Source organism: Pempheris klunzingeri, chromosome 14 (assembly GCF_042242105.1).
Source record: "Pempheris klunzingeri isolate RE-2024b chromosome 14, fPemKlu1.hap1, whole genome shotgun sequence".
In the NCBI taxonomy this organism is placed as follows: Eukaryota; Metazoa; Chordata; class Actinopteri; order Acropomatiformes; family Pempheridae; genus Pempheris; species Pempheris klunzingeri.
The window spans coordinates 17,393,206-17,420,537 of NC_092025.1; the positions used below are offsets into that span (position 1 = coordinate 17,393,206).

The 27,332-nt window shown below is 39.7% G+C and overlaps 1 protein-coding gene across 1 annotated transcript; it reads right to left on the minus strand.

The window, feature by feature from the left end:
* Positions 1–334: 334 nt before the first annotated feature.
* Positions 335–18,475, minus strand: gabra6b (gamma-aminobutyric acid type A receptor subunit alpha6b). Its single transcript, XM_070844233.1, has 9 exons — positions 18,387–18,475; positions 18,109–18,227; positions 17,632–17,699; positions 16,312–16,532; positions 15,600–15,682; positions 14,897–15,040; positions 14,001–14,153; positions 8,406–8,677; positions 335–595 (listed from the first exon to the last, which is right to left on the minus strand). The coding sequence occupies exons 1-9, from the start codon at positions 18,473–18,475 to the stop codon at positions 335–337; spliced, it is 1,410 nt and encodes a 469-aa protein (XP_070700334.1).
* Between the last annotated feature and the right edge of the window lie 8,857 nt (positions 18,476–27,332).

Here is a 27,332-nt window from a genome sequence, read left to right on the forward strand (position 1 = left end):
TTTGAAACAAATGGCCTGCTCCAACAACTTTAATGAACTCAGGCATTTGAGAGATCTGTAAAAAAACCCTTAATTGAAAAACAGGTCTTGTAATGGTTGTGAGTCATCTTCAGACTACCTCAGTTCCTGCTCAAGATCAGCTGAATGTCTGTCTTAAACGTGGTCACATCTCCTTTAACAAATAATGGGTTATAACCGATCTTAATATATACATAAGTACAGAACTTGTGAAAATGCTTTGCAGTAGTCTGGTTGAGATTGTGCGGCATTTAGCCAAATAAGGTATATTCAGTGAGAAAGTGTTGGAGTTATTTGTAAAAACCATGCCATCTGTTCACCTGGACATCTCCATTGTGTCCTTGGTGAGATAGACAATCCAGTAGACCAGGTTGAAGGCGCCAAACGAAAGGGGGAAGAGTATGCGGGAGTATTTGTCGATGATGCTGGTGCCAGTCAGAACATTGTTGGCTGGTACAGCTGAACCCTGCTGCAGGAAGGCTTGGGCATTGACGGGCGGGTTGGGAAATGTTTTTGCAGGGCGGTCAAACAGCGGGGCAGAGTTCATCCTCTTCTTCAGCACACTACTGGCATCCACCTTTGAGAGGCAAAACAGAAATTCACATTAACTCTTCAGAGTCTCGGACCGCCCGCCGGCGTCAAAGACACAAACACAAAGAAAGCAAGCTGAATAGTTTTAATGGGAAACACAACGGTAAAATGAAAAGTAGTAAAAAACGGCCATTTTACCCCAAGACTCTGGCGGGTTAAAGACAGTATTTCATAATGTAATATGAGCGTATTAATAATTAAACTAGTGATATGCTGTGGTAACAGAGATTCATGAAACATCATATTTCATGTGCTAAGAATGTTGATACCATAGTAAAAACTGATTCTGCATCATTTTATAATGGTGAAGGTAGTGCCAGATTTGTACAGCTGTGTGTTGATCGATGCATGTAGAGAATGTGTGCTTGTCTGTAAAACACCGTCTAGAATACCAATGAGAACCACAGTAATTAAGCTCAACAAAGGAAATCAATGATGTTTTGTTTCTGATTTGAAGTGATTTCAATCAACCCGTTCCATGAAGATTGATGCAATTGTGGGAAGCAAACAAAACATATTAAACAAAAGAGGCTCACAGTATATTGACACATGGTTATCGCTATGCCTCATCAACTTTCAGCAAACCAGTGTGATCTCGGCACATGCTCCCTGCTCCAATAGTTGTAAATCAGCCGCAGTATGTATACAGAGAGGAAGGGAGGGTACATCTGGGAAATGGGTCAAGGAACACCATGTTGCCTGCAGGTAGAGTCAGAGGGAGTGAGAGAGAGACTGAAAGAGAGGGCCATCCCGTTTGTCAAAGCGAAGAAAACAGTACAAATTATGGTTACATCATGATGTACCACAAAAATAGAACAGTGACTTGTTGATGGATCAAAGTAATCTCGGTATACCGAACAGTGGCTCAGTTGAATTATTATGGAAATGAGCATTATGGGCAATATTTGATGTTACCCTTTGAAAACCTTATGTTTGCAAGACTGTATGGTTTAAAGGGACACACATTGTTTCTGTATTTTCTCTTACATTGCTACGACCCTTTTTAAACTGATTTAATACTGAACAACACAATCATTAATGTTATCTTTATTGTTGTTCAGTACCATATATATATATATATATATATATATATATATATATATATATATATATACTGTGTATACCATTTACTAAAATAAAGTTGTGATCCGTAATTAAACCATTCTTTTGGCAGAATAATGACACTGTTCATTACAGTGAACACTTTAGAGAATGAATAGTTGTTCATAAGTTTAAGGAAATAAACTCCCTATAGTTCACTGACCAGTGCAGCCTCCAGCTGTTGGGCTTCTTCAGTTCACAGTGGATGCTTTTCCAGACTACAGCCTTGCAGCAAAAGTCACTGAACTGAACTCGCGAGGTTTAGGCTGGATTTGTGAGGCTGCAGGATTACATGCTCTCTCTACAGGTTGAGAAACTAGTAAACTGTTACAGTAATCTGACTGAGGGGAACACTTCCAAAAATACACAGTGACCAATCTCAGAATAACACTACATAAGTCCGTGAGTTATTAATTTCACGAAACATGACACTTTTACAGATTTAAGGGGTTTAATGCAACAAAAAATGTACAATTAAACTGTAAAGAACATTTCTTAAATCAAAATGAAAAGATGCTGTAGTATTACTTTGTCCTGATGCGCATCTCCAAAACATTACTATCAGAGGTTGTATGGCAGCTATCTTGAGATGTGCAACCTCGAGACCATTCAACATTATGGATTTGATTAATTTTCTGTCATCCTGTCATGTCAATTCTGTATGAAGGTCTGACATCAGGAGCATAACCATGGAAACATGTAATAAAGAGATCCTTGGTCGTTTTTTTTGTTTTTTGGTCGAGGTCTTCCATAACTGAACTGAAGGACTATGTCTACAAGTCTATGGATAGCGGATGTTTTAAAGATTGTAAAGTCCTCTGAGAACATCTTATGATTTAGTCTGGCTTGTATAGTAACAGACTCATTCTCTGTGTTTGGAAACAAACACAGAATACCTTTCTCTGTCTTTGGTAAATCACACAACTTTGATTCATGGTATCCCTTAAACACAAGATTACCCTTCATTGTGGTATAATACTACTAACAAAGTGTGGCAAGCTAAGGGAGGGAGAGAGAGGGGGAAGAGAAAGAGGTACGCTGCACTATGATCAAAGAATCTTAAAATTCATCAATTCTCTTCAGGCTTCATTAGTCTGAGACATTTCTTTAAGAAACTGCAGTAAAAGAGTCTTCTCAGCATTTCAGTCATCACAGAGACATGTGTAAAAATGTAATGGGGTGCTGTGAAAGGCATATGGGGTAGAAGAGGGGATAAAAACAATACATCAGGATTTGTAAAACCCTGTGTCAACATGACCACTGAGAAGGGCTGAGAGAGGGAGAAAGTCCAGGTAATCTAACAGCTGGTCATCCTGATGTTAAGCTTACTCATCACGCAATTACAGCGTTTGTGTGTTTGTGTGTATGTGTAAGTGGGAATGCTTCCTCCTGTTAAATCAGAAAGGTTAATTTGGGATTCAAGATTTATGCGCAAAAAGGGATTCGGTCCTGAAGGTCTATTAGTTTTCTGTTGTAATTGGTTGGCGTCCAAAACCACCAGGCTGCGGCCTCAAATGTCAGCTCCACCTATCACTATAATGGTTCTTTTAGAGGTAAAAGATCATGCAGTGAGGATGCATAGTATGCGTGACTTGTGTGGCATGTGTGTGTGCGCGGTGGCATGTGGTGCGCTGTACGTTTGTGCAGCTGATCCCATACGCAGGCTATTTTTGATAATGACAACAGGCTTGCTTGGCTTCTTCCTGGTCAAATCCCAGAGGGATCAGCTCCTCCTCTCTTTATCCACTGCTCTAGATTTCAACAGACCCACTTTGACACTGGGAGGATGGGCACTGACTGATGGATGTATGGCTGTTGTTTGGGTGTGGGCATTCATGTGCGGGGGTGGGGTTGGGAACTACATTTAAGTGTGTGTGTATAGTGTATGTGTAGGTGTGTGTGTGCGTAAAATGAGGTTACTCTGTGCACTACAAATATGGCACAGGAGAGTAAGCGCATGGAGGTTCATGCATGGAGGTGTTGAGTGGGTGTGTATACTCTTGTGGATGATTATTAAGAGGTGGTGGAGATGGATATGTGTATGGTAATGGGCTTTTTATATATAATGCATCTGAGGCAGTAGGTATCCTGGATATATCAGCTATGACACTTTTTTATTGTTTAGGTTCAGAAACTAAGGGAATAAAAATGGCTATGGGTTGTAAAATATACAGATTATATTATTAGTTTGTGTTTCTGTTAACACTGCAGCTTGAACCCTGATATAATATTAGTCGCTGGCTTTCTCTGTGACTTGCTGCTCAGGGCATAACTAACGTTCAAGTCCCACATTTCCACAAACTGAGCCACTACGCACTCCTCCTTTTCTGATAGCTCACTGTGGCATGCTGGAGAATGCCAGAATGTGGATTTCAGCATTGTTTTCACATCAATCTGGGCAAACAGATGACAACTGTGAGATCACAAAAATACCTTTGCGGATACAAATGTCTTCTGCAAGCAAGCCAATAAAACACCAAGTAGATGACAAAAACACCAAATGCCAAACTGGCATCTATCTGAATGATTGCCAGTGTCTATTGTAAAAGGAGGTCTATATGATTTCTCTTGGTTTCACACTATTTCACAGATTGTTTGTATATTTGGCAGTGGTAGGCTTTAAGGATACACACAGTGTGCGCAAAAAAACACTATGGGGTAAGTTCTGATACAGTGCATGGCATCTTTTTGCTGTTACCACTATTCCCTGAGCTTAAAATTAATAAAACTCATTCAGTCTAATTACCAGAACACTGAGACACCAAGACAAATGGTTGAAAATCAAATCTGTCCCAATTTCATCAGGATGTCTCTTCACCCGCCAATCCTGTTATTGCCAGCACCTGTGGCTGGGCCTATAAATAAAGGTCCCCTCTTTTCTTATCCCTCTCTCCTCTCCTTTTTTTTTCCTCCCACGACTGTTTTATTTTCTGTTAATTTCCCGCACCACATACTGCACCACCTACTCACACACATCACTGACAATGCATGCAGCACCCTTTACACACACTGATAAACACCCCCTTCTCCATTGTGTTTACAGTTGTACATTTGATTCATTAAATGAACCATTTATGTTATGTTGTTGTGAGGTTTCCTTTCCTGCTATGGCTTTACCTAACAGTCATAACAGGTTGTAGAGTTTTAAATCGTGACTGGTGGATGCCTATTTCTATTCCCAATGATACGCCATTGTGTTTTTTTTTTGTTGTTTTTTTTTTTTCTTCTTTTCTCTGTGTAATGAAGAGTCGTCCCTCCTACATATTTGTTGAAAGCAGTCATTTTCCATGATGCATTCCTCCCACTCTCTTTCTCCCGGTGTAACCGTCTCTCATGCACACACAACACAAAAACAAACCACACTGGCCCATCACATCCATCTCTCCATCTTGCTCCACAGAAATGCACTGGGCCAGCTTTCTCAGCCCCCTCTCTGCTTCATTGTGGTGGTTGCCCTCGGACTTGCGAGCCTGCAGTGATCTGCTGGATATTCCCTTAATCTATGGCTCTTACATAATCTGCAGCAACATCGTCCACAGAGCCACCGCCTGTCTCCTCGTGTCACTCTCTGTAGTTATCACATAGTTACAGGGTAGAAAAGAGGACTGGGGGAGAGCGATGGATGGATGATAGATATACCGTAGATAGATGGATTTATAAGACACTGCATACACTAATAAGTTAACTGTAGGGATGTGTGGGGCATCAATTGCTGCAGATTATGTGTACACGTGCCTTTATATACGTTTTAGTGAGTGCTGCAGATTATGTGTGGACGGGTGTTCTTGTGTGTGTGTGTGTGTGTGTGTGTGTGTGTGTGTGTGTGTGGGGACAAGCATGGTTAAAGTGGAGATTGTGGTGTTTCAGTTCGTATGTGCAGACAGCACGTCCAAGCAAAAAGAGAGGGAGAGATCCATCCATCCAGGATGGATGGTCAAGAGATGTGTGTGTTTGCATGGGAAGAGGAGGGAGAGAGAGTGTGTGTGTCAAGAGACAATTTAGGGCTCAAGAATAAGCAGAAAGAGAAGGATAATGTTACATGTTGGTGGATGTTTGTGTGTGTGCTTAAGGGGAAAGAAAGGAAGGAGAGGTGGGGAAAAGGATTTTGTAGAAAGAACTTGAGGACAAGTCAGAAAGCAGAACAATTATACATGATTGTTATAAAAAAGAATGCAGACCATCTAAACCAGGCAGAGCCGAACACAATCCCTGAGTAATCAGTGCTATGTGGCTGTAGGACCGCTGCAACAGCTGGCTATGACCCTCAACATAATGACCAATACAGCCAGTTGGCTCTAGAGCCACAGACCAATGTCATTCATTTGAAAAACACTTAACGAAGAGTTCAGTGCACAATGAAGAGAAGAAAAACAAACCACACACAAAGCTGACCTCCTGCCAATCCCTCAACAGGGATGCAGTATTCAACTAGCATAACATATAACATAAACATAACATAGAAAAGTTTTTTTTTAAATCTTGAATCGAAGTAAAATCTTTACAAAAGAGAAAGTAAACAATAATGATCGGGAGGTTGAAAGAGGTCATGACAACATGACGAGATGAAAGCCATCAGAGGAACGCAACTGTGACCACCAACCACCTAATCGGTGACACAGATTTCAGACAAAAGATCACTATTACACACATTTTGTAAAAGCTATTGCAGGTTTTATGATCCTGTTTGATGATAAAAAAAAAAGAACTTCATTTTCTGTTGCAGGACTCAGCATCTCAATTAGTTACTTGCAGCCACAAGACATGACAGACCAAAGAGAAATAACCTGTCAGCGTACATCTGCCTTTAACAGCTTCCATTATACAGTAAATGTACAATGTATGAAATGAGCACATATGGAGCATGTGACATGGATTTACTTGTATAGTCAGACTGTATATATGCCTGTACACAAGATATATACTGATTTCCTCAAATGTCCATGGTTCATATCTGTTCTTTTATGAGCAGTTTGTTTTAGAATCATAATTGCTTTCTTTTTCTTTATCCACTATTTACTTCTTATGCTTTTGCAAAACAGGTGTGTTTACACGGCGTGCCAATAAAGCTAAATGAAATATAAAAAGAGCAGAAAATTGTTACATAAAGCCGAAGAGCTAAGAATGGATTTAGACAGAAAGAGAGACAAACAGAACAAGACAGACACGAGGAGGAGATAGAGGCAAGCTGAGCAAGAGACTAGAGCTGAGCGAGTCGAACCAAAAAGAGGACAGACATGATGAGCATGAAGTATATAGATATTTAGAGAGAAATCGTAACCCCTATACATCCAGAATACCCAACCTCAGTGCTGCAGGCTATACTAAGGTTAACCCTTTTGCACAGAAAATGATGCATATTGCTTCAAAAATCATATCACAGCTTCTCTGAGATATAACTCAAAATGGACTAAAGTATAAGTCATACTGCTGAGGACTGTATACCCGTGGTTGCAATGCAAACAGGAAGTGCTTACAGCTAGTACGACTAGTCCATTCATTTGCTTGGATCAACTAATTTTGAGGTGAAAAGCTGCTCTTGATATAAAACCACCACTTTGTTCATGCTTGCTTCACTGAATTTTAACCTGAAAGTAATCATCAGTGTGAAACCAGACGTTTTGGCCGTTTACCAATGTTACCAAAATTGGACTTGCTATACTTTTTCTAATTAAGGCATTTTGATACACATTTGATGAAGTTCAATGGAGGAGAATGGCTCAGAAAACGATAACTTTAACCAAATGGAGTTAAAAGCCCTGCTGAGAATTACGTTATTTAGCAGCTCAGGTTATATTCGTGAGAAAAAAGCGAGAAGCACGCGCCGCTGGAGTGGTTTGATGAAGAGATGTAGAGGCATGTAATGAGGCCAAGTGAAGCCTTTCTCCTTTCCTGTGAGTGCAGCATTGGCTCTGATCATCATTTACCGCAGCAACTCAGTGCAATTTGCAAGGTGCGCGCAACCTACATGTTTAAGACACAAGTCAGAAGTGATTGTGTGTCTGTTGTAATGAGGTTAATACATTGTAATGACAGAATTTTATAAACTTTCCAAACAAAGAATTAAAATTTGCTCAAGCCTTAAAATATGTTGGTACGTCACTGTTTCCTCTTATAGCTAAGAATTGGCGCATAGTTACAGCCACCTGTTACCTTACACATAGAGGAATGATCTTAAAACAGAGAGCAAAATGGTAGTGCTTTGGATTCCCAGAGTTTAGGTATCTGGGTCAATATTAGGGGAGAAAAAGTTAACAATAAAATATACTAAAACACTCTCTCTGTCCAACCCCCACCCAACACAGACCCAGACTGAATGCCGGCCACCCCTGAGCCTGGTTCTGTTCGAGGTTTCTTCCCCTTAAAGGGGAGTTTTGCCTCTGTTGCCTAATATAATATCTGATGCTTGCTCATGTGGGGATTCTTGAATTCTTAATTTTGAATCCTTGAATCGTTGCGTCTCTCTCTTAATTAAAGTACAGCACTATATAATTAAAGATGGATTGATTGATTGATTGAAAAACCCCAGTTGTAAAACCCAAGTGAAGAAATTGAGATTACACACAAAGCCTGTTAAATACCTGCCATCTTTACCCGGTTCCTTGTCTTAAATGTGCATTTATACAGGTTAAAACTTGAGTTAGAACAGGCGTGTCGATGCTTGTGAACACAAGTGTGAAACAGTGGGGCACACTCACAGAGGAAACCTCGGCGTCGTTCCCCGCCGCTGCAGCTGGAGCTGCAGCTGCTGCCTCCTGAGCCGCCGCTTTCATGGCTGCTGCCTTTCGCAGCTCCCGGTTGGCCTGCAGGGTGGAGAAGTAGTTGACGGCCGCAAACTCAATCAGGGCGGAGAAGACGAAGGCAAAGCAAACAGCGATGAACCAATCCATGGCTGTCGCGTAAGAAACTTTGGGGAGGGAGTGGCGGGCGCTGATACTGAGTGTCGTCATGGTCAAGACAGTGGTGATACCTGTTAGGGAGGAGAGGGCCATTAGAAAATGTGCTGTTCTTCATTTCACAGCTAATCTTGCTATGGTACTCGGATTTATGGGCTTGTCTTTATTCGTGTGTTTTCTCTTTTGATACACTGTTGCAGTGTCTTGGTTGAAACGCATTTTTCAAACTATATTGCAGAGAATTAGGCGACTAGATCGATTAAACTCTCATGTCTGGGAGGCATTTAGCTTAGCTTTGGATCAAAACTGAAAAGCCTGGGGAAAAACTAGGCTGGCTCTTTCCAATTTTTCTAAAATGTGAGTGTCTTATTTGTTTATTCTGCACACAAACATACAAGACTATGAGAAATCACTTCACTCATCCGCTGTTAGCTAAAGAATAGTAATGCAGCTCCCTGAGATGCCAACAAGATATAACGTCTGAATTGCTTGACAGGTGGTGCTAAAGGTCTTAATGCTATGCTAAGCTAACTGCCTCCTGGCTCTAGCTTCATACTTAATGCACACATATAAGAATGGTATTGATCTTCTCATCTCACTCCCAAGTAACTCCCAAGTAACCCATCTTAACTTATTCCTTCACTGCTGTTGTGTTTGATGGTTCAATCAACGACTCTAGTACAATGAAATCTTGTTTTCCGTTTTATGTCTTAAGTGTTCTAGTCTATTTTTTCATTTTCCCTTCCTCTGTGATGGGGAGAAAAACGTCAAAGTCCTTCACAACTGATCTTCAATGTTTCAGAATATTATTGTTATAATAAACATTCTTGTAAAACATACTACAATCTTGGACAAAATAAGCAGGTATCTCTAACACATGGGTGGACAGTAGTTATCTAAAAGATGTTTTTTATTCATCATTCTATAGAAAATTATTATTTTTTTTCTATTCAATTATCAACAAACACATAGGCCAGAAAATACACTCATGCACACACACATACCCACACACACATTAATGCATGGAGCAATGTCAGAGTGAGGGGTCTGCCTCATAGGACACCGCCTTCCAGTTCCTAAGCCAAGTCCCTACGGACTGAAATATTTCCCTGAACTTTACTCTCATGTTGTGATTATAATGTTCCAGATGAAGTGTTTTTTTGTGTGTTTCTGAGAAACCATCATAAGACTCCTGGAAATGTTAGTTAATTAATATCAGTGGAGAGGCTTGATTAGGAGAGACCATTGCAATCAGCTCGAATTGGACACAGAGAAAACCCTTGATGCACAATCACACACACTCATCAAAAAAATGGCAAACAAAACAGCAGAGTCTCTTTGTAAGTTGCCATTTAAACTCTTTTCGGCGTGGCAGAATACCATGCACATGTCAGTGTAATTGCATATAAACTGAAGCTTTGAATTGAGTGCTCTGTATTGATAAATGTAATTATGATGGAAATGGTAATGGAGTAAAGTAGAAAAAGTGACAAGTTTACAAGATGATGCACTGTAGTATAATCAATTTTTGACCCTTATTCAAATTTTAGACATGCATGTTAATGTTTGCACAGAATATATGATGATCTGAACACACTACAGAAAGTTTAAATATAAAGCATATTAATTGCTCATTAATCACTTAGATGGCAGACTGTCAAAAGTTTCTTCTGTAAAACTTAAATTATATGCAAAACACAACATGTGTAACATTACACACCAGCTCTTAATAGTTAACATGGTGATCATTAAATGTAATTTCATGCAACACAATTGATTTTCCCTAGGAATATCCTCAACACATGGCAGCAGCTCTGTTTCATGGCATATAGCTAAAATGTCAGGCCATGTGGCATTACCGCTCAGTAAGGTTTGCCAAAAAGTCACTTCAGTGGATGCTAATCTGTCCATAAGCAGACTAACCCATGCCCCCACACTGGCACGGTGACCAAATATCTGTAAACATTCCCGAGAAAGTCATCCAGTAAGATGACCAGACACAAGCCGCAAAGTGTTTGATAATACGTGACTATCTGTTAATAAGTATTTCACAATAAAAGTTGTGGGTTAGATGATGGAAAAATGCACGTGGAAAGATGAAGATAGTAGATAAAAGATAGCCAGAGTGAGAGAGTAAAAGCAACTTGATTTTTAAAATCTTTCCCAGCTAAAGGCTGACTGACTGTATTAGGCTTTTTTTTAAAGTCTGTCAAAAGTTCTTCTGTCCATGGTTCCAGACTGAAACACAGTAAAGTACAGAAAACTTAGAAATAGATCTAATAGATCTAAGACAAATGGGAGAAATCCCAGTCAAATGTTATCTGTGTTGATTCAGCTTAAAAACAATTGAATGACTGGCTTTATAAGGAATTACATCATTCGGACATGTTGGTTTATAATATTTTCATTATAACTCCAAATAACTTAAGTCCTTCAATTGAACATAACAGAGTGGATGTGCGTCGGAATGTATCTTTTTCCTGGTTACACCTGCAATGCACATACGGCGTAGGGTTGTCAGAGTCACAGGTAAAACAAAACAGTAAGGTTTTGTTTTGGGATTGCGTTTATATGTAAATATATACCCACTTTCTGACTCGTTGCTGTGTAAAAGGGCTGCACACACCTCACATATAAAACATGAATAGCCTATGAGTAGCCTTCCTGTTAGTCCTACATATTATGAATAATAAATGATTAAATAATGATATGATAAAATGAAACGGAATTAAAACTATTTACAAACAAAATTGAAAATACATGCCTTTCTGTCTTCTAACATTTAATTACCACATGCTGCCGCCTGTTTGCAATCAAATGATTAACATTTAATGAGGTTTTTATCAGATTCAGATAAAATAAAATAGAATTAAAATGAAAAAAACAGTCATACTCTGTTGCTGTCTTATATAATTTTACTTTACCAGATATTATGACCAAAAATATTTAAATATTTCAGACTTCAACAGATTTTCCTTGTAAAAAAAAAAACGCATAACTGCATAATCACTGCATAATGAAAACACATTCATAAAGCCATTCATGAATTCTCTTACTCACATGTTCTGTTTGAAAATAGCTTGGACCATAGTAATAGCATAGCATTTTAGACTTTTTTTATGTACTTTAGAAGTGTCAAACTATGGAAAAATACCAAAAATAGGTGCATTTTTACCTCTAACAAAATGCCTCTAAATCACTGGAAAAGGATTTTCCTCTGTCTTGCCAAATTCCATCCTTATTAAGTCAGAGAAAGATGCTGACAATGAACATCTCTTTTAATGGCCCATTAACAAAGTACATATCTAATTCACTTTCATCAAGCTAAAGCAAGCAGGGAAAAAGGGCCATTGAACACTGCTGTCCATGCTTTTACCAAATGCACTCTGTAGTTACACACATTTCATTAGCAGTACACGGATGTATGGAGGATTTAATGCACCCAATAATGTCTCAAAAAGCATTTTCTATACACCACTTTAGCAGCGAAAGCTAACAACTCCAACCCATGCCGACTGTCTGAAGCTCAAGCACATGTTAAATGACTGCAAATGGGAAGAGGAACATGGGAAGAAAGCCTGTCAAGGTAGGAGGGTGAGGCAAGAGAAAGAAAAAGAAAGAGAGAAAGAAAGAGTGTAGGAGGGAGGGGGACGAAGAATAAAGACAGGATAGAAATGAAATGCTTCGGGCATTTATGTGCTTTTATAGGAAAAAAGCAAGGCACAAATTAGGCCACACTCAATTAAGTCTGTGAGACTTGTGCTCAAGGGACTTTCAGCTCTTAGAGAGGTTGTTGACTATCCAGCGCACAACATACTACGGCTTAATGTACTATCAGGGTGGGGCACATCCATATAGCAATTTCCCCTCACTTTTCTTCTCTCTTCTTCTCTTTTGCATTAACATCCTGTCTCACATGCACCATCAACAGTTTTAATGTAAGTTACTCACATAATGGTTTTTTGGAGCCATTGCTTGCTGTCCCTTATTTCAGAAAAAAATATGGTGATACGTATTGTAACTCCAAGTACTTTAAGAGCTCATAAGCAGGGCACTTTAGTTTAAGAAACAAACGTTAGCGCAATTTGAAGCTAAAGTTTGGCCACATCTCTCACATGTGGTGTTATTTTTTATTCTTTACCCAATATTGAGTGAAATAAAAACAGCAGGATGAGTGGGTTTAATGAGTTGCCACAGATGTGCTTTCCGCATGGGGCCTCAACTTCCACGCTAACACTAATGATTGGGCTCTATTCTCTAACAAAGTGCGCAGGCTGGCTTGCTTCCAAAGACAAGCACAGACCACAGAACCATAACGTACAAGGGCCAGCAGTGTTATACCGCTCAGCTGCAGCTTGTTGAGAATGAACGTGTGGGGAAATTAAATTAAAATGTATAATTTTTACACACTTTCACACACTTACCCCATTTTTCCTCTATGCTTTGTCTGTGTCTTTTTGTCTCTCTCATTCCTCTCAGTCTCTCTCTGTGTCTTTGTTCAGTGTCTCTCGCCCTCTCTGCTCCTGAGGCTAGAGCTTGATGGCAACTGTAGCGTAATGTAATGTGAGCAAGCGGAACCTGTGAGTGCTCGGAAGAGGGCCAAGTAAACATCCTCCCTCTCCCGGCCCTTGCATGACCAATTTCAGAAAGGACATTTATTCCCAATTAATTCAGCTCTACCACAGTGGAGGAGGAATAGAGATAATGAAGAAAGGTTAAAACATACTGTGATGACTGTGTCTGTCTTTGTTCTCTTGAAGAAGGATGTATTTTAAGGACCACTCTGTGCAGTTTAATCCGATCAGAGTGCAGCAAATAGAGAAAAATATGTTTGCTTAAAGTTTGCACAGCTAGATTCTCACTGGGGTCAACCAGTGGGTGGTGAGTCGATAAATCCAGATAATTCTCATTTGAGTTTTGTATACTTGAAAAAAAAAAAATCAGTTTTGAGAGCTGAAAACTTTGTGAGAACTTCATATAAACTCCTACAACATGTAAAACTAAGACTCATCAGTGAGTGTAAGACACTTCACCATAATGAATGATGCATCAGGGGCACAGCTTTAGAAATGTCTAACTGACTTGTTGTACCCAGTGAATTGACGTGATTTACATTTTTCTCCACATAATAATTTGCTTTAAGTGGTTGCAATCATGCAAGATGACAACTGAGGCATTTTTTTCAAAGCTTCCATTATCTGCAAGACTGTTTTGTTGCAATTTTTGGCAGCTAAAATGAGAATAGTCTTGAATTTTCCAAATGATTCCAATCCAACAGCAAAGTAATGTGCCGCATGTGCTCTCCTTCTGTGTGCACCAGTCTGCACAAGTGTCGCTTCGCATCTTACAGTGGATTTCAAACAGCAAACGAGCAAAGTGAATTTAAAGAAATCTTACCAAACACTGTCCGAGCTGGAACTGATTCCTTATTAATCCAGAAAGAGACTTGGGCCAGGATGACAGTCATAATACAGGGAATGTACGTCTGAATCAGGAAAAAGCCCATTTTCCTTTGCAAGTGGAAGTGGACAGTCATGATGACATATTCCCCTGACAGAGTAAACACAAAAGACGTTTGAGTTTCTATTTGTGGCAAACCAGCAATTCATAGACACACAAGTACAACTGACAACATAGTTGCATCCATCAAAAATGTAAAATGTTCTCATAACTGCAATAATTGTTTAAAGGGTTTGCTTGCATGCAAGTCATTCTATGGCACATTATATATTTTAAGATATATCTTTAATATAAAAGTAGTTCAAAATAAAAGCCATGCAAGATATCATATAAACCCAGAGAAACTTCATTAAAGGTTCTCTACACAACATCTCAGCGTCTCCGACCAAAACAAATGATGAGCCTCCCCAGGCTGGTGCCACCACGGCTCCATGGTGAGGTCTCTTGTTCATTCGTGTTCGTTCTTTACACAACTCACTGAGAACCTTTGCTCAGTAGCGTAGCCAAGTCTGTCGCTGGGCAGCAGCTCAGACTTGTTTTTCGGCTCGCTTTCACTTACAGGAAGTTATGGGTTCGCTCACCGAGCTATGCATGGACTCACGTGCACTAACATGCACATGCGGCCATGATGCACAGATCCCAATGACCACAAACAAAGGACATAGAAGCTCGGATTACAACTCACACAGAGGAAGCGTGATTACTCCACGGTATCTTTACATAGCAAATAGTTATTCAATAGTGATTTGACAGACTTATAATCTCAACACTTGCTGCACATTAGACAGACATTCAGCACAGTTTCAGGCACACTTCTACGAGACTTTGCTCACCTGTATTGGACTTTAGCCTCTCACTTGACACTGTCTGGCCGATGAGGTCATACTGCAGCAAGCTGGATGATTCCTGTGGCACCTCAACAGACGACAGAGGGCCTTTCTTCCATGTATACACAATCTCACTGATGGGATAAGCATCTAGGGTGGATAGATGAAGAGCTTTGTTAAAATCAAGACATCCACCTTTTCTCAAAAGAGTCCTTTTTTTTTTATATAATTCAGGGCACAAAGTTCTAAGAACATATGACTCTTTGAGAGGATAACAGATAAATTAAGTTTTAGTGCTTCCTGCTTTCTGGATTTCAAAACTTACCTTATGGTTTGCATTCTCAAAAATAAGAAATCAAATTAAGAAATGAGCATAAAAACAATGACCCTGCTAGTATACTTGTTTCGGTCACAAGTGTTATCACTCATCCAAAATGATGGGAGTTAGATATAACCTTTAGATTTAACCTTTAATTTAATTTCATACACATCTTTGCAGGCCTGTCCTTCTGACACACATTGATTGAGAAACTTCTGACATATTTTTGTTTTTAAGTTCCCCAAATCTACTGTATCTGACATTCCAAATTGAAATCTTTGAATATATGCTGTCAGATTACTCAGTCAGTCAGTTGCTCAGTGACAGAGTGATCATTTGAGAGTGACACCATCTGTCAGACTAGTCAGGCTTAGCAAAAAACAAACTTACAACTCCCAAACTTGAGCGGGCAGGCATGGCCGTCCATCGGGAAGTTCATCAGACGCATGGGGCATTCTGCATTTATAGTTAATCTGTCAGAATAGAGAGGAGTTGAAAGGAGCATTGATTTATATTTGATACGTTGTTACTGGCTCAGTAACGATTACTGTTTTAAGCTGGATCCAGTCTGTGTTGTGCCATGCTGTACAATGGATGACGCACATGACTAAAAAAAAAAAATTTTATGTAACACTGATGAGTGAACATAGAGTCGAATACGTAATAATGTCAGATTATTGATATTCAGATTAAGTGATATATCATAACCTGTTGGAGAGAAAACAATTACTCTCACAAAGGTAACTAACTACGCAGGTGAACAATAAAGCTCTTTAATTTAATCAGTAAATTTTTTAAAGTGGAGTTGATCCACTTAAATAATCTAATCATTTCAAAAATCTGCTTTTGAAACTTGAGGGGATTTTTTTTTCAATATTACATATCTGCTTTTGGAACAAAGCTGGAGTCATATTTGTTTGAATTGCTTTCCAGACCTGTTTTCAGTATCAGATGGCACATATCTTGTTTTTGGAATGGCACCCTTCGTTTCTTTTCATGTCTGTGCATATTCTTGGATGGTTGTTTGTTTGATTTGCTTTCCAGGTCTGTGCTCTATTCCGGTCTTGGCTGAGTTTGGAGCTCACTGTCCAGCACTGTTTACCTCATGGTGTAGAGGATAGTTCCGTTCTGCATGATGCGGAACAGCTTGTTGGGGGTGGTCATGTTGTGAGAGATCGACCTCTTGCCATTTCGGAAAAAGGTGTCCGGCGTCCATATCTTGCTGACCATTAGGTTGTTGAGCCGCAGGATCTCGATGGGGCCCTCAAATTTCAGCCGTTCGTCAATCCATGTCTGACGGAAGAACACGTCCATAGTGTATTCCTGAGTGGAGATTAGAGTGTGAGTTAAGGATTTATTTACTACAGCTACTACTACTACCACTGCTATTGCTTCTGCTCCTGCCGCTACTATCTCCACTACCCCCGGAGAGAATGGCAGATGGGTTTGTGAGCCATGGTTTCGTTGGACCTGCTGGATAGAGTACTGGCAATGTGATTAGCTGTTGTTTTGTTTCTTTGCTTTTTTTTTTTTTTTTAAATTTCTGGACTATGCTATTTCTGCTAGTGCTAAAAAAATTCAAATCAAGGTTTGCGCTTATTTATATATTTCACTACCCTGTTTTAAGAGAGTGAACATGTACTGTAATTCCCCCGAAATAGCCCCAAGATGATGTTTCTCTGTCATATATATATATATGTGATATTAAATTCCTTCAAAAGACCATGCAGCTCAAACAGATGCCAAGGCATAAAACATCATTTTCTTCAATCATATAAGCTTATGCTATCTTTTATCTTTTATGGGCTGTCAGGTATTAACATAAAGTGAATTCACTGACTGATTGATTGATGTTGAACTCATGAAACAAGATGCTGTTTATTTCATCCCCAGAATCAGCCTAAAGTCCACCATGTGAGTCTCTCCTGCATGCTTTTAGATCAAATGGGTCGCCTTGCTGCCCTGAAGAGCCTTTTACACGCCTCTCTGTAGAACTGCTACCAGTATATCACATGGCAGTTCAAGTAGGCTTTAGGTGCAGTGAAACCGCATCTAAAGCCTAAACAGTGTACAAGAGACATAAAGCACTCAGCCTATCCCATGACAGGAGTAGCAAACCTATCCCATCCCAGCATCAGCCACATCTATCTCTCCCTCTCTCGCGGGGGGATTGTCAACCAGATTAAAATCCTAAGCTGCACTAATGACATCCTGCCCAAATGCTGGAATAATGAAGGCTGGTAGAACCATGACTTGGAGCTAAATGCACAGAGTTACCGAGAAAACTGTACACATTCTCTTTTTTTCATACACTGACAATGACTTTGCTAACTAGTGACAAAAACACGTATGTATATGAAAGCCAGTGACCCAGCCTGTGTGTCCTGTGTGAGTGTTTCAGCAGTCAGTATGGTTTACATACCATCTCAACATCTGAAACAGGTCCAAAGCTGGTGACAAAGATGTCAGTTTTGACCTCTGTAACGGGACCTACAGCAGAAGGATACGTTGTTGCTTTGACAGACAAAAACTACAACTTTGAATCAAACATTTCAATGTTTTTCAAAATGTAAAGGAGTACAAAAAATATATATATAGATACAGCTATATTCAATGTAAAGCCTACACACTGAGCAAAACAGCCAGAGAAAATCAATTTCGTTTTAAAGAGCAAACAAGAACATGAAATTGATTCTGAGTTGATTCTCAGGACCTAGCTGGAAATTATACCATAATTGTGTTAAATAAAAGGAACTGTAATATTTAACCATTATAGCACAGAACTAAATGGAAATGAGGGACACACAACTTCTGAAGTCAAACTTTACTCCTCTAACAAAAGACACATCGATCCAATAATTTATGAAGCAATGTCGTATAAAATGCAATATTAGCATACCTCCAAATCCAGGTCGCAATCTGTTGTCGTAGCCATCCAGTAATCTATCCAATATACGCGTGATGTTATCCAAATAGATACTGGTGTCACCGTGCTGATTTCCCCAAACACTGCTCGTACTGTAACTAAAGTACATAAGCATCGATGAACGCTTATTTCAACAGATTAAAAGAAGCAGTTGAAAATTGAGAGTTTCTCAAATGCACATCCACCCACAGCCCGTGGTCGCCGTGCGTAAAAGTCCGAGAACATGCAGAGAAAAGAGTTGTTATACTCACCAAGACAGAAATAAGCAAGTTAAAAGGAAAGCCATGCCTCGCAAACACCCCACAACTAGGAATCCCTGATCAACTTTTAAAATCAGCATATTCCATCATTTAGAAGCATGATTAAAGCGGGTCAGGTCTTCTCTTAGTTATGAACCGTGCGAGGATATCGCGCCAGTCCAGCACGACTTGACTTCCCCACCAGTGCGGTTGCGCCCGCCTCAGCCTGAATCGCTCAGTTGGAAAAACCTGAAGAGTTTTTAAGAGAGTGAAGAGGAGGGACGAGAGGGGCATTAACATGAATCGAACAAGGCTTTTTTTTTTTTTTTTTTTTTTTACAAGAAATACACTGGTCTCAAGCGCAACTTGGACATTTAGAAGATGTTTCTGTTGGATGGATGCAATGACGGTGCCTGTTTGATTAAAGGGTTGAAGAGGAATGAGCGATGGAGAAAAAAAAATGAAACAGAGAGAAAAGGGAGGGAGAAGTAGAGGAGGAGAGGATGCATGAATACAGTACTATCATATATCAATCGACAGTATACCTTGTGACCTTTTGAAAGCAGTATACATTTTTTTTAATTATGTAATTTTGCTGAGTTTGTGTGTGTGTGTGTGTGTGTGTGTGTGTGTGTGCGTGCGTGCGTGTGTTAAACCACAAATTGCTACTGGAGATAAAGCATGGTGAACTGTGATTCACATAGTGGTTGTGTGGTTGAGTGGAGTAGGTGGTAGATACATTTAGTGCAACTTCAAACTCACAATATCCATAGACCAAGAGCAAGGGAAAATACCACACAGTAAAAGTCAGCTATTCTCGGGGGGGCTGACATGAGCTTGTTTCTGCTGCAAAAACACAATTCAAGAAATTGCATCATTTACACCGGTGCTCAGTTAAAGTTGAGCAAATGTTAAACCTTGATGGCCAAGTGCACAGGTGGAATCTGTCACATTTTTAGTCATTGTAGTTGAAATGTTGGGTGGAAAAATGCACCAGTTGTGAAATCAAGCACTGTGTTGGAGGTATCATATTTGACTGCACTGCCATTTGGGATTCGAAGGCAAATGATACCTCTTGCGCTGTGCATAACCCATCGTAACCCAACTTCACCCTGAATTCTCGCAATAGGGAAAAAATAGATAAATAAATATAAAAAATCAAAGATTCAATGTCTGATGTTTGTACTTCTGCAAGTGTCTTCACTACATTATGTCTCCACTCCACTGATCAATGAACTAGAATACGTTATTTCAGCGCATCATTACTTTTTCATTATAAGTGGTATCATAGTTATTTCATCAATAATTCACACGAGGGAGAGAAATATAGGATATTCTTCTGACGGCATCAAAATGTGGAGACTGATTACGCAACATAATCCTTCAACTCTGGTCTCTTTGTACTCAAAACACAAGTTATATAATGATCTCAAAATATGATTTCAATCATACGCAAACAACAATGGATCACTTTCAGATCAAGTGCCCTAACAGTTAGTCCTTTCAAAGAAGATTAGACATTACTGTAATGTATATGATGAATGGAAGGATTAGTTAGTTAGCGCTGGTAGCTTTAGCTCCATGGGCATAATGAAAGTGGAAGGACCACAAGGATTTCAAGTTTATATAAGGTGACTTGAATTTGCATTCGCATGCGTTCTGCACAAACAGAGAGAGTAGACTTTTACGAAGAGAAGTCACAGTGACACCGCCTCTTGCGGTGCAACATTACAGAAGAGTTAGTTGGTATACTGTCGTTCAGGGACATATGTAACCCTGCTGGGTGTACTGGGAATTAAACCAACCACTTCTTGGTTTTTCTTATGATTTTCTTTCTCATTATCCTCAGAGTTGCAGCAGTAGAAGATGTTGTTGCAGCAGTAGGAGAAGTTGGGACAAATGCACATAATGGGAACAGCAGTAGGAATAGCAGGGGTGGGAGACATAGCAGCAGCAGCTGCAAGCAAGTACAGCAGGACTTGCAGAAGCAGCAGTCGCCACACATACATTAAAGTAGTGCTGGAGTAGTAGCAGCTGTAGTGGCAATTGAGAATGAATCTTGAGAACATGTTGCTTTTTTCAGTTTCGCTGTTGACTTGCACGGAGACAAAGTAATCTGACTCTAATGCTGTGATCAATTTAAGATTATCAGCCGTGAGGTCAAATCATCCGACCAACCACAGTGCGCTGACCATGAAGGGGTCCTGACCTGATTCACTTTGCTGGCACTAGATGAGCTTGTGGGTGAGCCAATACAAGAGTGAACTTATACCATCCCTCATCGGCGTGGATGTCCAGTGAATGCATTAGTGTAAACACACACACATACACACACACACACTCACGTGACATAGACAAGAGCCATTACTCTTTAATCCACCTCTATATGCTGATGGCTTTCAGTATCATGCACTGGACACACCCACACAGTCATTATCATGCTTTTTAAGCATGTCACCTATCACAAGACTCCATTTAGTATTCACATAAAAAAACACAATATAATACTGGATTTATACCTGATACTTAGACGAGTCTGCAGCCACACACAGTGTTATTTTGATTGGGGATAATTGCCATGGCCTACACCAGGAATCTATATGTGTGCGCACATGCGTGTTCTTGCATACACCTGTGTATTGCCTGCTTGTTTGCTCACCAGATTTTCCCGTCAGTATGGTGATCATTTTTCAGGATATATAGGCTTCCTGGCTTTTTAATTGTCTGACTGGCTGGCTAAATGGCCGGTTGATAGAATGGTGTGCTGAGTAGATAGATGCATTTCCTAAATGGCTGGATGACTGACTGACTGACTGACTGACTGATTTATAGAAAGCTATCAAAATGTAATGCCTTTCTTCCTGGATTCCAAGTCCTGAAGCAAGTGTGCTCTGTCAGACAAACATCCACAATAAGTGCTGCAGAGAGAAGCAGATGGTTAGAGCATGTCAATGCAATTGTTATATAAAACAGATATTACTTCAAGTCAACAGATATAATAGCCAGCTAAGGTAAATCCTTTCACTAGTCTTATTGAATGTCCTGCCATAACCTGACATCTCATTCTATATTCCATCTGAGCCCATTTATACATTGTCTGTAATCGGTCATTAGGGTTTTAAAGCCCATGTCATGTGAACACTGTTAAATAATTGAAGGCCATTATATCTAATAGACAATATTTCCACAAAATATAATCACCGAGCCATTCATGAGACTTAAGGTATGAATTGAGATGAAAAAGGCACAGTGATTATGATGGATTGCAATTAGGTATGCTTCATTCCATGAGAACAATACACCTCCGATGCCAGGGTGGGTAGCAATTCAATTATGGCAATTTCAGAAGTACAATTACTTTTGGGAAGATAAGGGGACATACTTCAAAATCCAACGTGTTTTGATAAAGGAAAAAAAATCCTTCAGTGGGAGTTAATTGGTTCATTATTCAACAAAATAGGATTTAATTAAACATGTCATGATATGTACTCTGTAGTTGATTCCTCATAACATGCAGCTGGGTGCCGAGCTAGCAGATTATTGTAAGAAACTTTTCAAAACTCGCTGACCTTTTAAAGGAAGAGGAGCTCTCAGATGGCAGAACCAGAAAGTGGGGGTTGTTAAGCTGTTTGCTCAGAGCTAGTCAGTCTTTTTTATTTTTTTTTCCTGTGGAAAACAGACACTGACATACACAAAGCGTGCTTTGAGGAAGAGAAGAAAGTAGCAGAAACAGAAGAAAGAAACACCTCTCTCGTTCAAGATCCGAACATTGTGATTAACTTACAGCGCATCTTACGTTCAGACAGTTCCAACACCCAACTCGTTTTTATCACACTGATGTACTCAATGACAATTCAAAGTCGCTGCAAACGTAGTACATCGTAGCGCCCAGAACCTCTTACCCATTACGGCACTTCTTTGCTTGTTATTACCCAAAAAAAGTGCATTGTCTAAACCCATTTCTGGCCACACCACAGTGCTTCTATAAATACACAATATCTCCCACGTGAGATGGACCCACTGTACTTCACGAGCCTCACCATGTGGTATCTATGGTAACCACTTACAGTAGGAGAAACTCAGCATGTGTGGTGGAATGTGTGTGCGTGTTTGTGTGTGTGTGAGAGTATTTCTGGACTATTAGGAACTAAATGTGTTCACAACAATTGAAAGGTGAAGAATTACTGGTCATTGTTTTTGAAAGCGACTTGAATGGAGTCACAGCGTAGGACTGGGGTAAAGTTAGGAGTGATTTAAATATATGAGTAAAGGTTATGCCGGGGTTAGAGTTAAGACTTGAATTTAGGGATGTTATCAGGGGTTAGGTGGTGTACGAGGATCTGGAGTTAGAAAATAAATGGTGGTGATAAACATTCCCACATGACTGAAATGTGTAGGTTTGAGGTTATGTATAATGTATTATAGGTCTATTGAATTATGCACATCGGTTTGTGGTTGGATGAAAATACAGCACGTGTTTGTAGGTGCTCCTACGTCAGCAACCTCATTGCTTAATTCCTACATTAAATCTAGTGGATTGAAAAACTTTGGGTCTGGGTAGCCTTTTTCTTTCTCTCAACCCCCACAGCCACACATCCACAACAGCGCACACAGTTCTTTAAAATCTCTGCTCCTCAGACATGATGTGCTGCACCACCTCCAGTTGATTCAACGGGAAAAAAAAAATAGAAATTCCACTGCAGTTTCCATGGAGACCAAACCATATCATAGTAAGATAAAATAAATGTTGATTTTGAGAAAACAGTTGTCCTCCCTGCCTCAGTTGACCTTTCGCCTGATTGCAGCCAAAAGCTTCACAATGAACTGTGCTGGGCAGCTGCCAACAGCCTGCAGTACAGAGAGAGGGAATAAACACAGAAAGTCAATTCAATAAACTTTATTGCCTCAAGGTTTGCGTTTGTCATTGAAATGTAAATGTTATGCATACAATAATTGATCTTTTCTCCGAAAGACACACAACTGTCAACACAGTGCTTGGGACACATCTTTCTGTAAACACACAGAAATATTATTTGAAAATACCTGCCAACGCAGACACACAAAGTATATATTAAAAATAGTTTGCACATGTACAGTACGCATGAGCCAATGAACTAATAATACACATCACAGGGGCAGATGGAAAAACACTTACACTATGCTACTATTTCTATGGTAACTTGGTCAATTTTCACAGCAAGACAATTTGTTAAGAAAACTTTATTTTCTTACTGCCTCAGCTGACTTGTAAACTTCAGATGAAAAAAGGCAAGAACATTATTATGAACATAAGTATTAGTAACATCAGTAACATACAAAGAAGGTAAAACATCAAATCCAGTGCATTTTCATTTTACAAGCTCTTGTTTTTAATGAAATTGGGTTTAGATTAGGGTCACAGATTGATGTGATTTGAGGTATGTGCCACTATTTCATATGTGCAAACTATTGATATAGATTTGTACTGCTTGTGAAAGCACTGGGGTGTAAGTGTAAAAATGTGTGCATCAGTGTATCAACATTAGATGTACGTTTTTATGTGTAAATGAAAAGCTTATTTACGCACCCTCATTTTAAGAAACGCTGTTGAAGTTCTCAAAACATTAAATGCGATCAAGACAGCAATTCCTACCAGATAACAAACTACCATGATGTGCAGTTTAATGTATTCTTCTTTCAACACCTGTTTCGTTGTTAAAAAATGTGCAAGTCATTGAGCTGATGGTAAACTTGTGCTGATATTCTGAAACATTTGCCATGCATATGATATTCCTCCTTCAGCACATGCAAGAACAGAGTGTTAATATTCAGTCTCTATGGTTACCACTTGAAGTTATGGAAAAAGAATCAATGTCACGTTAAGGTCAGCGAGCCTGCAGAGGTAGTACTTTGCCAACTCTGTGGATCTGTCTTCAAACTGAGTTGATCCGAATAAGCTTGACCTGGTCAAAACAGCTGGTTGTCTGTCAAGGTTGCAATTTATTCACCTGAATAAATACAGGGATTGGTTAACTTTAGACGAAAAACATATGAATGAAAAATGTTAATCCACAATTCACTGGATCACTGGATGATGTGCCATTGGGCTGCTTGTTGGGTTTATACCTGAAGAGATAAAAAAAAAAAGCTATCGACATCGAGGCTCTTCTATAAGAGAAAATCTTATTGTCTCATATTGCAACTAAAGTGAATGGCGCCAAACGCAGGCCTCGCTTTATAACTGTAACTCTTGATCTTTGTAATCTGCAGGTGGCATGGTGAAATGGCGACACCAGTTCCAGCAACTGTGTTATCATCCTGTGTCGCCGTCTAAATCATCACTTCTGGTGCCAAGACACCAAAAGAGGGGCTTTTGGCAGAGGCCCTTAAATAATCCTCCTATCCTTCCCTCCTTCCATCGCTCCCTCCATATTTCCACTGGTTCCAACTGTGGCTAAAGCTGACACTCACCCTGGACTCCTGTCAGCAGTTCTGGCAGCGATGACTTACGTCTGTCAGGGGCATAGTGAAGGGCTGAGAGAGAGATGGAGATTGAGAGAGAGAGAGAGAGAGAGAGAGAGAGAGAGAGAGAGAGAGAGAGAGAGAGAGATTGAAAGTGGGCAAGGAACTGGCCAACTATCTGTTGTTTTGGTGGTAGCTAGGCAGGGAAGGACGCTGCAACCTTGAAGAGGTAGCAGGTGGCGCCTCTTCTGGTGGAGGGAGGGTAATGAGGCATAAAGGTTGGCTGATGGACTTCGTTTGTCCTGCTTATCTACACTTCAGAGGTCGAAGCCACCACCGTCACATTTTGCCTGGGACAGGTGGAGTTCCTGGCTAACAGCAGCCCTCTGGTGGTGCTGGGGCTTGCATGGAAGCCCTGCAGTCCTGGACACATCCATGGGTACCTTCAGACCAATTTGATGCGCTGTTTTGCCTCCAATAAAAGTGAATGGATGATGGATGGAGTTGCTGGTGAAAGTGTCTAACCGCACCTACTCGGTCACGATGAAACAGATAGTTGAGTTTTTGTCTTGCAACTTTAGAAAAAGAAGATAGTAATGTTTTCCTTTTTCAAGCTTAAGCTTTGAATGTTGCTCTCTTGAATGATTACCGTGACGCAGAAATACATCAGATATGATGAAATTGAAGTTTTCAGTGGCTTTACTCAGGTTGGGTTTTCTTTTCCATGCTCTAGCCATAGGTTTCCATAGTTACTGTAACCCTTCAAAGTAATTGCTCAGATCTCAGACTGCTGCAACATCACAGAAAGAGAAAATGAAGGCAAACAGTAATATTACAACCCCAACTGTCTGTTGTAAACATTCATTACAGTATCCAGACTGACTTCCTTGCTTGCCGTATTTATGCATATTCACTTGTGGTGTTTGCCTGTGCAGTGAGGGATTATTAGGGACGTGGTTGTTTTTGTCAAACCTCCAAAAAAAAGTGTTCTATGTAATCTGAACAAACTGTCAGCTTGATTACAACCCTTCTGATTGTCTGACATCCCTCATTAAGCCCATTTTAGCAGTGTTTCAGCAATTTAGCAAGTTTAGCAAGTTCTCAGTGATTACTTCAGTGAATGCAATACATGAATAATTACATGAGCTATGCAAAAAAAAAAAAAAACTGTAGTTGTCCTTAAAGTACAGTTTGAGGTATTTGTACTGTACTTGCATTGGATGCTGCTTTATACTTCTATTTCATTTTCACATGCAATTATATTACTACATTTATCTGAGATTTAGTCACTAGTTAATTTGAAGATTAGGATTTTACATACATCTGAGTTTATAAGATATGGAGCATTGCTATCCCATAGATTTAACTACCAAACTTTATTTGAAATGGTTACATTTGCTGTCGACACTCTAATGCATTAATATTGTCACTTGATGTTTGAAGTACATGCTAATGGAAGTATTCACTTTAAGTTTAGCATGATACTGAAAGCAAGACTTCCACTTGTACTGGAGTACTTTTACATGATAGTTTTGCAGTTGTTACTGACACAAAGATTATACATATATCTATATATATATATTTCCTCCACCACTACATGACTGTAGTGTATATGATTATTTCCTGTCCAAAAAAAGGGCCCTGAGGAAAAATTCATAATAACCATACATATGAGTTATATTCCGCTTACAGCACTGTATAAGTGTAGTTATGAGCACTCTTAAATATGCATAGTGCTTCAATAGTGCTACAATAATCATGACACATTATAGAGCATTTTATAATGACTTGCAAGGTCAAGTATCATAACACTTCACAACTGCTAGTCATTCACTGACATTTTCTCGTTAACTGTTTTGATTTAAACAAATACCATCCAATGTAAAATGTTACACAGAAGCATATTATACACATTCAAATACTGAGTAAACATAATTTCGAAGTGTTTCTAAGTCAAAGCCAAAATTCAGCTGTGGCCTGTTTGTAACATAATTTAACCATCCATCCATTTTCTATACCGCTTATCCATCAGGGTTGCGGGGGGAGCTGGAGCCTATCCCAGCTGACTTCGGGCGAGAGGTGGGGTACACGCTGGACTGGTCGCCAGCCAATCGCAGGGCCACATACAGACAGACAGGCAACCACTCACTCTCACACCTACGGGCAATTTTCAAGTTACCAATTAACCTAATGTGCATTTCTTTGGATTGTGGGAGGAAGCATGGGGAGAACATGCGAACTCCACACAGAAAGACCCCGGGTTCAAACCGGGATTCGAACCCAGGACCTTCTTGCTGGGAGGTAACAGTGCTAACCACAGCACCACCATGCTGCCTCAATTTAACCATCTAATAAAAATAAAACAGAACCATAACTTATATTCTAATTAGACTCTGCTTCATTGATTATTATGATCTTAAAATTGGAATCATTCTCCTCCTCAGTTCTTGGTTTATTTATCTTTTGAAGGCCATTGCGGGCTCAGTCTTTTAGCTAGTTATATGAATCTTAGGATTG

What these genes read in the sequence shown, in the direction of transcription:
- gabra6b (XM_070844233.1), bottom strand. Translation starts at nt 18,475, where the DNA reads ATGCTGATTTTAAAAGTTGATCAGGGATTCCTAGTTGTGGGGTGTTTG. An exon ending in CTGTTTCAGATGTTGAGATG is followed by an intron (nt 16,533 to 17,631) that starts GTATGTAAACCA and finishes ATCTCCACTCAG; the next exon opens with GAATACACTATGGACGTGTT. An exon ending in CCCGCTCAAGTTTGGGAGTT is followed by an intron (nt 15,041 to 15,599) that starts GTAAGTTTGTTT and finishes TATCCACCCTAG; the next exon opens with ATGCTTATCCCATCAGTGAG.